Raw genomic sequence first — 16,805 nt, 5'->3', positions numbered from 1 at the left:
GTGAAAGCTATCACCCTTTATTATGTGGATGTTTTATGCAATTAGGTGGTCCTGATACAATTACTTAATTTAGTAATCGTTTTCATTTAGTTTACTATATGTGGTCTGAATATGATATGTAAGTTATTAATCATATTTTCATTTGTTATAGTCATTAAAATAGTAAATTATATAAACATCAAAGTAAAAATTGCACATTTGTCCCAACGGGTATTTTTAGGAAATTAACGGGTATACCCGATACCCGCGGGTATGCCCGATACCCGACGGGTAATTACCCGAAAAATACCCGATGGGTAACGGGCAGGGTATGGGACAAAAAATTACAATCGGGTACGGGCCTGGGATTACCAATACCCGGGCCAAGACCGGCCCATTGCCATTCCTACTTGTGCCTCATTCCTTCCAGATGGTGGGCGGTAATTTCAGAGGGTTAACTAGCGATCGCAAGCGCTCGTTCTTGTGGGCAGGACGACACCGTATTGATCTCCGAGATAATTCACCGGATTTGGTTGGATTTCTGGCGGTATTTGCAGACATGGTGGCGAAACCACCGGTTTGAGCCTGATGTAATGGCAGATTTGGTAAATATTGTAAAGATTTTGAAAACAGGTGTAAATGGAAGCGATTCGGGTTCGAATTCGAAGTTTAAGACATGTGATGTGGTGGGTAATAGTGGGATTTTGTTAAAATTTGATCTTGGTAGTGTTATTGATGATCATGAGTTTGTGATCAGATTAAACAGCGCGAGAACAAGCGGGTACGAACGCAATGTGGGTTAGGGTTTTATTTGGGATGAAGAAGATGATGTCTTAAATGGGGAAATGTATATTAATAAGGGTATTTAAAGAAATTAAATGTATTTAATTTAGTTTTTTAATTAAGAATATGTTAAATGAAAATCAGTTGGACAAAAATACTCTTGCACAAAAAGACAAAATAGGCAGATTGCAACAGTCAAAAAGGGAGTTTTTGAATTTCGGACTAAAATGACAATAAAAGTGAAACCACAGGGACTCAGATTTAAAAAGTTTGAGATTTGGACTAAAATGGCAAAAGTGCCCAAACCACAGGGACCAAAATGGCAGCTTACTCTTTTTTTAAAGTTGTTTAATGTTTTTCTTTATTATGTTTTATTATAAAACTAGCTTAGTTCCCCGTGTGTTACACGGGTTGAACAATTTAAACTATATAGTATAGATATTTCCTGTAAATGCAAAACAAAGACAGAGACATTTACATACCATATTGACATAAATGAGTTAATATAAATGTAACCCATCAACTCGTACATATTAATTAATGTCGTAGAGTTCGATAAGACGGCTCTAATGTCGGTTGAAATAGGTTAATCAGAGTCTATTTGATACCCTTTGTACGACTTCTTATTTCTTGAATCTTTGTATTTGATTCTAAACCTATTATTAATATTATTGATAATAATTTTAGTTATATATATCAATAATATATTATATATATATATATATATTAATAATATATTTAGTCTAACATATTAATATTATTATGAATTTCGAAACTTGTTTAGCTAGGATTTATGATTCTATTGAAGTTTTAGTTTAATAATAGGTTATTGAATTAATAATAAGAATTTGTATTAGTTAGATTAAATATTATTATTATTTGTATTAGATTAGATTAAATATTATTATTATTAGTATTATTAATAATTTATTCAATTAAATGAGAGCATGACAAGTGTCCCAAAACAGGTTTCTTTTATTATATAGTATAGATTTATCTTTTTAATTTATATTGTTAATTTACATTTTTAAAACAAAATAAAAAACTCGCTCAAGCCACCGCTCACCTGAACTACAACAGAGTCAAGTGGCTTTAGCAGTGACTTTATCCGGGTTCTAATCAACGTCAGATAAACGATGCTCACCTAAACCACCACATCGGTAGTTTTAAAGATATCAATTAAAAAAAAGTTGGACTCAAGTCTCTAGCCCAAATTTTTTAGTCCGGTTTATAAGCCACACCGGTATCAAAATAGCACAATTATACTATCAAGCTTTTGGTTTTAGCATTTATAAAATTTTCGTTTTGATCGCTCAGTCCACTTCGATTTTGCACCATCACCCACTAGAGGTGTCTTTCTAGCATTAAAAGTTTTAGACTTCATCTTCTCATATTAAATATAAACTAAGGGCTGTTTGACAACTTCTGAATGATTAAATGTTAAACTAGTAAGATGTCTGAATCATTAAGTGTTGAACCAATAAGAGGTCTTAACCATTAAGAGTCAGTATAATGCTTAAGCGTTCAGAGCCAAATGTCTGGCCAATTCAGATTAGAAGTCTTAACCATTTAAACTCAGTATAATGCTTATCCATTCAAAGGCAAATGTCTGAACCATTCAGACATCTGCTCGCGAAACAAACAGTCTGAATCGTTAAGTACTTAACCAGTAAGAGGTTAGAACCATTAAGAGCTTTATTAAGAGCTAAACAAACAACACTTAACTTATAAACCCGTGGATTACACAACTTTAATAAGCAAAATAGTAAATGGTTAGTAACGAAGATTTAGGAACTACAAAACAATATTTTGAGATAAGATATGATTGATTTTTTTAATATTAAAAAAAAAAAAATAGAATACAAAAGAGTGATAAGAGAAGCGGGAAAAAGAATTATGGGCTCACAAAACAGTAGCGGATCTAGAAACGGATCGTAGCCGTAACGTTTTATAAATAAGCGGTAACGAAATCGAAAAAACGTCAAATTTTTCCAAAATTTGCACTAATTTTTTCAAAATTTTCCGAGCCAAGCCGTAGCGGAGGTTGCCCCTTTGTAAGCCCTAGGTCCGCCCCTATCACAAAATATTGACACGCGACGCAACCAGTTACTTATTTATTAGGTATAGGGTAGTAATTCGTCGTCACTCCTTGAGGTGTCTTGACCACAAACAACCAATATTTTTATGGAGTAATCAAAGTGAACTTAACAAAAGTTATAAGCCTGATTGAAAGGTTTGGTTCCATCCACGCTCCATTTCTAATATATATGAGTGTCAATCGTGTTGGGTTAATAGTTGAACTTGGAAATTGGAACATGAATACGACTCATATATTGATTCGTGTCAAATCCTCAACCTTAACCTGAACACACCTCGTATAAATCAATTTCACTAAACAACTCAAAGAGATTGAGTTATACTCAAGTTGTACATATTAAACGGATGGGTGGGTTGTAAATTGTAGTAAACGAGTTCACATGTCAACTTGTTTAATTAAACAAGTTAAACATGTCAAAATGAACATGACGCGTTTAACTAAGCAGGTTAACCCAGACACGACTTGTTTTTTAAACATGTTAGATATAGTCAAAATAAACATGAGGCGTTTAACTAAGCAGGTTAACCCAGATACGACCTGTTTATTAAACATGTTAAATATAGTCATATAACAATCCAAAATATAAACAATCTTGCCATAAGATTTCAAACAAATCATCTTATTGAAGTTAAACATAACATATGTATGATCATACATAAATGTTTCTAAACAACATAATCATAAAACTCAATATGTGATGTATGATCCATAGTATGACTAGGAATCTTGTCATGTTTAACTGGATTACCTTTTTCACCAATCAACTTAGCAGGGTTCCCAACTGCAGTAGTTCTTGCAGGCACATCCTTCACCACAACTGACCCAGCCCCAATCTTAGCCCCTTCACCAATCCTAACATTACCCAAAACACAAGTCCCTGCCCCTATCAACACCCCATCACCCACCTTCGGGTGGCGGTCCCCGCCACTCTTTCCGGTCCCCCCAAGTGTCACATTATGCAAAATGGACACATTGTCCCCAACAACCGCTGTCTCTCCGATCACAACTCCCGTAGCATGATCAAGCAACAACCCGCTTCCCATTTTCGCTCCCGGATGAATATCCAAAGCGAAAACCTCGGATACGCGGTTTTGGATCAAAAGGGCTAATATTTTTCTGTTTTGTAACCATAGTTTGTGTGCCACCCTATGTGCTTGACAAGCAAGAAACCCTTTAAAGTGTAGGAAACAGTGGACATAGCTAACACAAGCTGGGTCCCTTTCTTTAACTGCTTTTAGATCATTTTTAACTGCTTTGATGATTTCTTGATCACCTGTGAGCACACCCATGATAAGCTCATGTAGGGTAGCACTTGGGAGGGTTAAATCACTGAGCTTTATGGATAAATGATGAGATAGAGCACTCTCCATGGTGTTATGAGATAAGATTGAAGTGAAATAGTAGTTTTTTAATATGGGTTCTTGATCAAGATCAGATCTTGCTTCATCTTTCATGATCAACCACACATCATGATCATCATCAAGATCAAGATTGTTAGCAGAATCATGTTCAGGGGTGGATTCTGTGTGAATCTTGGAGATGGGTATGCAAGAGTTTTGATAAAGATTGTAGCTTTTGAGAGTTTTGATAGATTCAAGAGCATAAGTTCTTGAATTGCGGGTACAAAGAGGTGATTCATGGTGTTGTCTGGGTGTATGTTTTAGAAGTGTTTGTGGGTATGATGAGGCATAGAAATGGGGTAAAGATCCAAGAAATTTGTGTGATTGAGGATGAAGATGATGGTGGTGGAAAATAGAGGTCAAAATGGAGAACTTTTTAGTCTTCATGGAGGTACACTAAAAAAAGCATAAGAATTTGAACAAAATAAAGGGTTTTTGAAGGTGATTGTATCCACTAGTGATGGTGGTGGACCGGTGTTAGGGGTTGGGGTAAGGGTGGGGGGTTGTACTTGTCGGCAAATTGAATTCAAAAGAAAAGTATAATAAGTTTGAAAGGTTGAAAGCGTGTTAGCAGACGGTTACATGTCTGTTTATATATCGTATAAGTGTTTATGTGGTCCGTATACACTTTTATTTGCAAGTGGTTTTATATTAAAGGTTCTCAGACCATGCGTAGTGGGCAAGATCCACCTTTGGGCGTTTTGCGTCATGTGGCAGCGCAGTCAGCAATGGGGCATTATGGGGCGTTTTCTAAAATGGGTGTAGTGGGGATGTGAGGATTGTGAGGCATTATGTTTGTAATAAAATAAAATTAAAAAAAAGAACATTTAAAAAATCTTATTGAATAAAACAAATGAAGCTGAATGTGATTGGTCATGTGATACCCCATTTGGCGTGATTTAAAACACGCTGAGGGGCTATTTTTGCTAAAACACGCCCAATCACGCCCAGGGGGTGGGGGGATGGCGTTTTCAGGCATGATTGGGGGCTTTTTTTTTTTTGAAAAAAACACGCCCACTACGGATGGTCTCATAATAAGGTTTAACGCTATAATATGTTAAGGATAATTTAAATATATTTTAAACTGAATATAACTTATTCACGTTGTTTTGTATTATTAAAAGACGGTACGATGAGTGTCGAAATTTATAACATTATACTATGTGTTGGTCGAATTATGTTCTATGTTTTTTTATTAGATTAGTTATGTATTAGACATGATTATTAAAAGTATACGACTCTAACAGTAATTAAAAAAATTTATATAAATTGATAATTAAAAGTATACGACTCTAACACTAATTAATAATTTATTTATGAATTTTAGCATTTTTATAACACTGAAAATTATTTGTTTGTATGACAATTTAATATTATATAAATTTAGTACCTTAAATCATGACAAAAATTGAAATTTTTATGTACTTTTTTTATTTTTATTGAGCCGCCTATTTATAAAGAAACAATATTAAGAAACACAACTGATGGCTATATCTTTGAATAATTGGGGAGGAATAAATATAATGATTAACGTAAAGTTGTAATAATATAATAAGTTAATATCAATAACAATCATGTAGATGGAACCATGAATGATTGTTTGAATATTGGTCATTTGACGTATGGATATTCCACGTGAGATTCCAATATTATAATATACATTTACAAATTAAAATTATATTTAAAAAAAAAAAACATTAAGTGGTTCACATGAGTCTTTTTTGGCTTTTGCTTTGGCACTTTTCTTATTTGGGCCTAACAAGTATGACTTTGACTATTTGTCAATTGATTCTACACTTACGATAAAGGGTGTGGGAGGTATGGGTTGAGTCATTAGTGTCACATAGATTATTAATTGATTGGTTTGGGTCATGATCACACTTTTAGGGTAGTGGTTTTAGATGATAGATTAAAAATGGGTGACATGACATTGACGTGGAGGGTCATGGTGACCATGAGGGTCATGACCACACCCTATAGCCTTAGCTAACTAGAATTTACTTAATACTAAGACCATGCGTAGTGGTTTGAGCAATAATGCCCCCACCCATGGGCGTTTTCTGCCATGTGGCAGTCCAGTCAGCATGGGGGCATTATTGGGCGTTTTTTGCAAAAGTGGCGTAGTGGAATAATGCCCAATAATGCCCCATCCAATCATTACACAATTATTTGTTTTTTTTTAAATTAAAAACTTAAAACACTTCATTAAATTAAAAAAATACAATACTAAAAAATTACATTGCAAAATTTTAAGTTTTATAAAAGATCCAAATAAGACATTTAATAAACAAAACTTTAGGGACTGATATAACATTTTTGAAACTTGAAATATTAATGATATTAAAGTTTAAAACTATAGTGACCTAATGTGTCAACATCAAAGTTTTAAAACAAACCTACAGGGGCCTTCTTCTTCGTGACCTGCAACCTCCGGCAGAAATTCCGGCAAAAAATCCGGCAATCTCAAACCCCACATTCCATCTCTCTCTCTAAACCCACATGCCCTCTCATTTGATTGGCCAGTCAAACCCCCCTTGAAGCGTGATTTAAAAAACGCCAAATACCAAATCGTCCAAAATAACGCCCAATCACGCCGGTATGTAGTGGTTAGCGGGCGTTTTCCGCCGTTTTTTTCGAAAATTTTTTACAAAACACGCCCCATTACGTGCGGTATAAAAAGAAATCTGAAATCGCTTTGATACGAGTGAGGAATTGAAGAGTGCCCCCTTATTCAAGACTAATATGGTTTCCTGGTATTGGGCTTCGTACATATCTCTTGCAATATATTGCAATATATGGACATATATTTTGATTTTCTTACCGTATTTTTGTTTATTTATTCTCCTTTATTTATTATTTGGAACATTGTAATTCAATTCATACAGAATATATGGGATCAGATTTGAACCAAAAAATTGATATGGTATTAGAACAGGTCTGACCTAAAAACACCAACCCTAATCCGCCGTCATGGCCGGGGACAAAGAAGACACCAGCTCCGGTTCAAAGCATGATGGCGCAACCAATACAAACTCTCAATTGCACATTCACCCTTCGGATTACCCGAAACAGATGACGTTTGGGGAAAGTTTCGCACACCCTCTTTTACCGGTGCTAGTTATTTTTTAACCGTGGTTGATGATTTTAGTAGGGCAATATAGGTCTTTCTACTAAAATTTAAACATGAAGCAAGCAATTGCCTCATAAACTTTCACAATATGATTAAAATCCAATTTGAAAAAAGCGTCAAAAGGATTAGAAGTGATAATGGGGTGAATTCATATCAAATGAAATGATTAATTTTTATAGTAAAGAAGGAATTTTGCTTGAAACCACGTGTCCCACACCCCGCAACAAAACTGGGTGGTAGAACGAAAACATAGACACCTTCTCGAGACGGCTCGAGCCCTCAGGTTTGAAGCTAATCTTCTCAAAAGATTTTAGGGGGAATGTATTTTGACAGCCACTTATATCATCAATAGATTACCTTCCAAGGTTATTGGAAATAAAAGTCCATATAAAGTAATCCTTGAGCGGAAACTAGATTACAATTTCATGAAAGTTTTCGGGTGGCCTACTTTAGAAGTTATGAAACAAAGGAAGATAAGTTCGAAATTAGGGGGAGGCCTGGGGTGTTTTTAGGCTATCTGCCAGGGACAAAGGGATATATTTTTTTTTTATATTGAAAGTAAGAAAATGATGGTGTCAAGAGATGTAAGGTTCCATGAAAATCATTTTCCCTTTAAGGTTAAACAAATTGGGTTAGACACCACAGATTTATTTGAGTCTTATGATGGGCTAGTTGATAGTGACTGGCTTATTGAGTTCCAAAGGCCCGCTGAAACAGAAACTTCAAATCATGCAAATAGCAAAGAAGGCCCAAATCTAGAAATGGGCAACCCAAGTTCGAATTCTGAAAGAAACGAGATCAATCACATTGATCACGTTGACCAACCAAACATCATCATCGAACCTTCTGTCAATGAGCCCATATGAGAAAGAAGAAGCAAATCTCAACCAAAATATCTTGTCGATTATCAAGTCCAACTCCCCCTTCGGTTAACCATGCACAAGCTCCGTCCACTCAAGGCACCGTCCACAGTATACCTGTCACATCCCAACCAATGGCGGAAACATCGGGACGGAACGAAATAGATTGTTTGAGACATTACAACTTGCTAAATATGACAATATTTAAATAAAATACCATTTTCATTTATGAACTAAGTGGTACATTGTTTGGAATACAACAAGGAAATTCAAATACGACAAAATGAAAAGTATATAAACTTAAAAAGTTTCTAAAATCCATCCTATGATATTCTTGAAATATCATAGCATCAATTTCCTGCAGCATATATTAAAATAGTGGTCAACACATAAAGCATTGGTGAGCATACAAGTTTTGGCTACTAGCATAAATACAAAAGTTGTCATCAATCCTACATGGAATAAAAGTAAACTAAGGCATAAAACATAATATAACTAGCATGCAACAATTTTGTCAAACCAATTGTGTCCACAAAGTTGCGTATCTTGTCACCGAAGCGAACAAGACCGTGATTGAATAACTTAACATAGACCCTTCCTAAGGGCGGCGTGCTACTCCTATAGCGCTATACATGTTAAGGTTGGCTCATGGAAGTAAATGACAAATATTGTGCAAGAAAGGCTTCTAGTATATATGTATCCTAAGCATATCGATTAAGCATGTAATAATGGTTGATTTATTTGAATAATGTGATTGTGATTTTGATAAGGTTGTACGTATTTGTAACACCCCAAAAATATCAAAATATACGGATAAGAATACATTTTAGTTATTAATTAAAGTAGAATAACTAGAGGTAAATAACCTAGTTAGTATTTAGTAAAACAAACAACGGCAAGTAAATCATCTATTGTTAAGTGAAATAAACTTGGGTGACCAAAGTGGGTTAAATGGAAACTAAAAATAATAAAATGAAATTTCACACACACACACATAGATGTGTATGTGTGCGTGTACAGAGAGAGAGAGAAATTGGGGGTGAGCTTGAGTTCTTCAAAGTCATCAAGCAGTTCCCTTATTCAACTAAAATTTGAGGAATCCTGAATGCATATTTAGTGATTTTGAGTGTTCTACATCATCTAATCACACTAGGTATGTTAAGAATTGTAATTTGGTGAAATTATGAATGTAGATGAATTCTCATGGTTGCAATCTATGTATGAAATTCTAAAAATTGGGTTAAGATTCAAGATAAATATATGCTTAAGAACAAACCCTAAGTGAATTTTGTGAATAAAATGCTATGATTTGGGGGTTTGGATGAATTACCCTAAATATGTAAGAGGGTTATTGTTTATGAGTAGAACACATAAATTTAGATGATGAATTTGATACATTTGATGTTATTATATTAAATTCTCGATGTTAGTTGAACATACTAGATATAATGGCTTGATAAGATGTGAATACATGGCTAATAGTTGAATCATAGACATGATAGAAGTAGTGTAATATTAATGCCCACAAGGTGTTTGATGTAATGCCTAAGTGAATATGAATTGTGGAAATTATGAAAGAATCATGATATGGATCTTGTAATCGAGATTTTAACAAGATACGTGTCATAAGTTGTACTATAAGTTCTAAATGATAAATCGGATTGAACTCTATAGGCAATTTGGGTGAAGCATCAAGTGGACAAGCCGAGGCGGATGTGCGATTGAAAGGAAAACATTAAGGTACGTGGCTTCATGCTTCGTAGTATTTCGTTAAATATTTTATTATTAGTGTATGATGAATGAGGAAATGATACTCATGAAATTCGGTTGATTCATATGTGATGGATTTCATACGAATGAACCGAATGGACAAATAAGAGTAATGATAAGTTGGTTTGTTCATAAGTGATGGATTTCACACGAAAGAACCAAACGGGTTGAATAAAAGAGCAATGATAAGTTGGTTTGTTCATAAGTGATGGATTTCACACGAACAAAACAAATGAGTTAAACAAAAGAAAAATGAGTTTGGTCGATCATAAGTGATGGATTTCACACGAACAAACTAAACGGATCGAATAGCGTAAATCGAGAAAATGGGAACGCAGAACATAAATAGCGTAAACTGAGTAACGGGAACGCGGATTATAAAATGGTAAACCCCAAAAGTTGGGTCAAAATATAGAGGATGCAATTCCTTAAGGTAAATAAGAGTAAAATTTAAGTTTGACCAAAGTTAGCCAAACAGGCCAAACTAGTAAGAACGCAAACCGGTAATGGGAGCGTGAAATGCAAGTTTGGTAAGCTCGGTAATGGGTAAGGTAGTAATTAATCCTTACCATAAAGTGTGGGTAATATAGTTTAAATGCTTAATGAGGTGAAACAGGTCGAATAATTATGGCGTGAACCGTGTAACGGTGGCATAATCATAAAAGTTAAGAACCCGGGTTAAGGATTTTGTGTAAATCACATAGACAAATGTTTTATAGTCAATTAGAAATAAGTTTCAAGTGAAACGGATGAATACTTGAGAGGTTACGGAGTTTTTGCTGAAAAAGGGCAAAAATGGAAATTTCAGCAGCTTTGTGCCGTAACCTACGGTTGCCAGCCGTAGGCTGCTGCAGTGTCGCAGCCCCCGACCCCTACACCGGGAGCGGGCGGCCGCGAGCGGATAGTGTGGGTGGCATCGGTGTTTATTTATTTGGCAGCGGAATACATCAGAATCGTAGTTAGGAAATATTTTTATCAGAGTAAACCACCATCTTTTAAGCTTTGGGATAAAACCCAAGTTCATTTGACAATACATTTGTAGAGATAAACCCTAATTATTGAAAACAAAAACTTCTTGTTTGTTTAGGTAACTTTTATAGCCACTTTTCCAAGCCTTCAGTGCTCTTCAGCTGGCTTCTATTTGGCTTTCACATTATGTTACCTGAAATGCGTTTTTAAAACATTTTGTCAGCAAGAAATACTGGTGAGTGCATCCAGTTTAATCAAAACAGTTTTATCACTTTTACAGTATTGAGGGCATCCAGCAATTACATTTGTTTATATCTACTCATTTACTCATTCAGTACTGTCAACACCTGACTTGTGGGTCATATTACCCATTGGCTAACTCTTTGTCCAATGGTAACGTTTTCCACATTTTGTATATAAAACCCCAACATACCGGCAGTAATTGTAGAATCACAAATACTCAATTACTGTTAAGTGTAAGTTAAAATATTTGAGGTTTTGGTAGAACATTTTGACTCACAAAAAGACTTACAAAAAGAGAATGTACTCACATTGCAAATTTAGGTATTACTAAAGCTTCCTGAGAATCTCCTGGTTATTATCTATTAAAATCAAATAATGCACACGTGTTAGTAAAATAACCCAATTCAAATTAACCGTACAACTCGAGAAAGAATTCCAATGACTGAGTCGGGCAGAGCCGACATGCATTACGGAATCCTAAATCGATCGGCTGTACACACGAGACAGAATTCCAATGACTGAGTCGGGCAGAGCCGACATGCATTACGGAATCCTAGATCAATCGTGCAGGGTAATAGCAGGGTTATGATACTTACAACGAGGCAAAGCTTCGCTTTATAGTGGGTATAATGCCCGGGTATTACTTCTACTATATAGAAATTTTGAGAGAGAATTGAGAATTGAATGACGATTCAAATGAGGCCTGAACCTCTATTTATAGGGCTGGTCGTGGTGCTCTCGCGCCCCGCGAGAGATCTCCCAAAGGCCTTCGCGACCCGCGAGGATCAAAATGGCGACAGTAGCTTCGCTGAGTCATCGAGTAGGTATGCTGAGTCAGGTGCCACGTGGCACTATGACTTGCCCAGCAAACAAGAGCAGTCGCGGCCCGCGACAGACCAAGGTGGTCTCTGTCGCGCCCCGCGAGCGACCGCTGGATTTTGTTTTTGTTGAATTTTCTAATTATAGGGTAATTCCGGGTCCGTTTCTCACGTATGGGGTATATTTAGGGACATTTAGGGTGTCCAAAATATTTTTAGGAGGGTTGTTATATCCTCCCCACCTTGTTTTGGATCTCGTCCTCGAGATCTACTGGAACAGGTGTGGGTATTTCCTTTGCATCTCTGACTCGAGTTCCCAAGTGTATTCTGGTCCTCTCTTGGAATCCCATTGCTTTTTAGAAACTTGTCCAAAAATGAGAAGTAAAACAGCTATCTCTATCTGATACGATAGATAAAGGAATTCCATGTAATGAAACTATTTCATTTACATATAGCTTGGCTAACTGTTCCATACTGAAAGTTTCCTTCATTGGTAAGAAATGAGCAGATTTGGTCAATCTGTCTACAATCACCCAGATTGTATCATTTCCTTTTCTTGTCTTGGGTAATTTGGTAACAAAGTCTATTGTTATCAATTCCCATTTCCATATTGGCATTTCTAATTGTTGCAAAAGTCCTGAGGGTTTCTGATGCTCAGCTTTAACTTGTGAACAAGTTAGACATTTAGCAACATAACTAGTTATATCCTTTTTCATTCCTATCCACCAGAAATTCTTTCCTAGATCTTGATACATCTTATCACTTCTGGGATGTATTGTATACTTAGACTTATGAGCTTCTTCTAGAATTCTATGGCGTAGGTTTCCTTGTTCAAGTATCCACATCCTTTCTTATGGAACTTCCAAATTCCATATGTTCCTTGTTCTAATTCCTTAATCATTCCTTTTAATTTTTCAGCATCGTCCTTGATTGCTGATTCCTGTACTTCTCTAATTTGCTCATTTAAATCTACTTATAGATTTAATCTAAGAGAACGTACTCTTTTCGGCTTTTCATGATACTTTCGACTTAATGCATCAGCTACTACATTAGCTTTCCCAACATGATACTGAATTGTTACGCCCCAATTTCCACTTAATTCGACGTATAAAAACAATTTGGAAAATTGTTTGAAATTTCGACATGACCTATTCGTTTATCACCATTAACAACCTGTTTTACACACCAAACTTCAACGTTTAACATCCTTAACAAAATCCCAAAACAAACAAAGTCTACACTAGACACGACATGACTTCAACTACCAAGTTTTACCCTACGACAAAGATGTCAACATACTACATAGACTTAAATACATATGACCAAGACTTAACCCATTTCAAAAGACTTAATAACGGAAGCGTGAGGCGGGCGTAAACCAAGTGTGCACGTTCCAAGCCGTCCAATCGCCTAAGTCGAGGATTTACCTACATTAAACATCAAACTTTAAGAAGTTAGTAAAGGTACTTATTTAGTCCACAATACCAACATGGTAATTGCAATCAACTATATACTTCCATTTCTCATATGCATTCGATTACCCATTTTAGTGGGTATGGCGTACAATCTCATAATGAGATTCAAGCGTTTCGCATACGGCCCGATAACATCGGGTTAATTACTTTCAACTTAAAAATCTCTCGTTCTATCCGTATAACGGATTGAACTTCATGCATACAATTTGGCTTACGTAACCCTTCGTTCTAGACGGATGGTCTCATATCCTTACTCAACCTAGTTACAAGAACCGGTCAATTTGCATAACTTAGCATAATTCTTCTTTAGCATAAACAAATCCGCAAAGAATTTGCTAATCATTCATTAACACCATAATCACTACGACATAGTATGAACAATATAACAAGAGTTGTCCAATATAGATGTTAACAATTATAAGTAAGTCTTCGTATGTAACGGAACATACCTCGGTCTTGTGATCCTTCCGGTTTCTTAGAATTCGAACCTTCTTCCTTCACACCTAAATCAACATGATCATTCATTCATTTAGTACCCTAACTTTCATTCCATCATTTTCCAATTTACACATAACTATTCATTCAAGCATTTCATCAAACACCTAGCGTGCGTTACTTTAATAAAGCGTAGTGTACAAACATTTTAAGCATGACTTGCTATTCCATCCTATATATCATCATTACTCAATCTAATTCTTACAATTCCTTTAATCTACATCAATTTTGTCACACCCCGAAATATCAGAGCTGGCGTGACTGGACCGGTATCTTCATTGCACAGCGGAAGCAAAAAGCTAAGACTTCTAAACAATGAACGCCCGCAAAGTACTCGAAATCTCGTGGGTTCTCCTATTCCAACCGTTCCGTAGTTTTGAAAAATGCAGCCTGAGAAAGAACATGCGAAAAAGTCAACATAAAGTTGAGCGAGTTCATAGTTTGTTTTGAAAAGATTTAAAATAAATCTTTTTGTGTACCGGTTTAAAAGCTGTGGAGAAAATTTAGTAAAATCAGAGTTTCTTGGCATGTTATATGAAAACTGTGGGTCTAGCCCACAAGAGTATTCGTGCATTGCACGAGAGAGAATGGGCCGAGCCTAAAAGAATATTTGTAAGCAGGACCAACACGTCCTCTTACTTGTACATAAGTTGAAAACATTTTCAAAGTTTGTAAATACATGTATTACGAGTTTGCGTCAAATGAATATTAAAAACATTTGAAAGTTATAGTGTTGTAAGTTGGTATGTAAAGCGTCTATGAACATGTTGATCATTAATGTTTCGCGAGGACATTAATATATGCGACGACATAGGAGGTACTCAACCCGCGTAGGCAATTTAAGTGTCGAACTCTCGACGCTGGACACAACAGCACTCTAAGTGGTCACCCATGGACCGTGAGTGGGGCTCGCCCGTACCCATTAGATCTAACCTTTGTTCCTTGGTCCTCAAAAGGATTAATGGCACCTCAGTTACAGCCTATGCTCACATGATCTAAGAGTTCATTCCATAACTTAATCATACCTAAGTTTGACATGTATTTCCCCCCGAAAGTTGTTAACCGAAACGTTGAAAGAAAAGGGGGACATGGTCTCACTGAGTTGTCTCGTTTTTCGTACGCAGGCCAACCCAGTCCCGTTGTTGTAACTAGGACATTCTCGTCACTAGTCATGAAAATCAAGCATGTTTTGTAAAACCGGTATGTTTAGTATAAATCGTTTGTAAACCATTCAAGTTCGTTGAAAATCATTTGCAACATGGTTTATAAATATGTGTTTTCGTTCATCGAAATAGTGTTTTCTTTTGCAAAAACTTGCATGTCTTTCCACCCCCGAAAACATTTATAAAAATGTAAAACAGTAAAAAGTGGGGGTTATGAACTCACCTGTATATTCCTGTGCATAGCTAGCTAAATGTGATTCCGTAGTGTCATCCCACGAATGTGAACTCGCTAGCGTGCAACTAAAGCATTCCTAATCAAGGAATAATTATAAGTTTTCTAATAAAACAACGTAGCTAAACTACGTGTCCGAGCTCTACCGAGTCGTTAATAACACGACTCTACGAAGGTGTTGTTATCTTGACTTAGAATAACCATTCTATGGTTAGTTGATCCCGTTTATAATCGGGATAAAACTAATTTTCGAAAACAACTTAGTTTTCGAGTGTTTTAGAATATACATTTATATGTATAAATATAAATATACTTACGAAGTCATGTTAGTCGTCGCGAATAGAAAGCGTAGGTGAATAGCGGTTCGTGTCGTTGTAGTTTTCATAAGATGGAAATAAAAGTGTGTGTATATATATATATACACACATATATTTTAAGTCGTGAGTTTAAAATATAAACTCCAAATTCAGTCGTTTGAACTAAATATAAAAACTATATTTAGTTCGTAAGAAAGTTTAATGTCGACATTTAAAATAAATGTAAGCGATTAAATTGATTTTATGATCTACACGAAGTAACGTCGTTTGAAATAAATATAAAACAATTATATTAATAAATATAAACGGCATCTGAGATAAATATAAACAATTATATTCATTTTATAAAAAAAATATACGAGCAACCACGCTTAGAGTAAATATAAACGATTATGTTTGTTAGTAATCCGTCTTATATGTTATATAACGCCGCTAAAATAAATATACTTCTATATTTATTTTTATAAGAAAACTAGAGTTTCCATTGGTGTCGTTTTTAAGATATAATAACGGTTTGTAATTCGGGTTTTTAACGAAAATTGGGCAGATTTTCCTCTGTTTTTGGAACAACCCGACAACTAACGTGTCGATATATTTTATCAAAATTCAACAATAATCAACGCAATGTAATCAAAATGTAGTTTTCGCCAAGATATCAAAACCTAAACTAGTAAGTAATCAAGTCGGGTCGAGCTCGGTCGCGTATAACTATCAAAAATCTAAACTAACGTATATTAACTCGCCGCTTCTAGTTTGTTACCGGTTCTTCGAGTTGACCGCTGTTGACCCGAGTTGACTCGGGTTTGACCGAGTCGACTCGCTGTGTAACAACCCGCACCTTCGTGCGTTGTTACTACTCGACACACTCGTTACGCCTAGCACCGGAGATTCGGATCATAATGAAATCATACCAGTTATATCGCTAAATCGAAGTATAATCGAATAATTACGCATATTCTATCGCTATTACAAACCTATTTTGCATAACACTCACGATGATGTCGAATATGGGCCTAAACTACCCTTCACGATGAGCGTGAGGTGTCAAAATGTGAGTAATCAACGCTAACGAG

The 16,805-nt window shown here is 35.7% G+C and overlaps 1 protein-coding gene and 1 long non-coding RNA gene across 2 annotated transcripts; both read right to left on the bottom strand.

Moving 5' to 3' along the window:
• Nucleotides 1-3,441: 3,441 nt before the first annotated feature.
• LOC110889392 (serine acetyltransferase 1, chloroplastic) lies at nucleotides 3,442-4,858 on the bottom strand. The gene has a single exon (XM_022136903.2). It carries the CDS (start codon nucleotides 4,645-4,647, stop codon nucleotides 3,526-3,528), a length of 1,122 nt encoding a protein of 373 aa, XP_021992595.1. The 5' UTR covers nucleotides 4,648-4,858; the 3' UTR covers nucleotides 3,442-3,525.
• Nucleotides 4,859-14,271: 9,413 nt separating this feature from the next.
• LOC110889393 lies at nucleotides 14,272-16,536 on the bottom strand. Its single transcript, XR_002563566.2, has 3 exons — nucleotides 16,493-16,536; nucleotides 15,407-15,494; nucleotides 14,272-14,410 (listed from the first exon to the last, which is right to left on the bottom strand). It is a non-coding gene; the product is annotated as an uncharacterized LOC110889393 (long non-coding RNA).
• Nucleotides 16,537-16,805: the final 269 nt, after the last annotated feature.

Source organism: Helianthus annuus, chromosome 8 (genome assembly GCF_002127325.2).
Source record: "Helianthus annuus cultivar XRQ/B chromosome 8, HanXRQr2.0-SUNRISE, whole genome shotgun sequence".
Taxonomy (NCBI): domain Eukaryota; kingdom Viridiplantae; phylum Streptophyta; class Magnoliopsida; order Asterales; family Asteraceae; genus Helianthus; species Helianthus annuus.
The sequence above is the reverse complement of the archived record's forward strand: the minus strand, read 5'-3'. Positions and strand labels throughout refer to the sequence as shown.

What these genes read in the sequence shown, in the direction of transcription:
- LOC110889392 (XM_022136903.2), bottom strand. Translation starts at nt 4,647, where the DNA reads ATGAAGACTAAAAAGTTCTCCATTTTGACCTCTATTTTCCACCACCAT.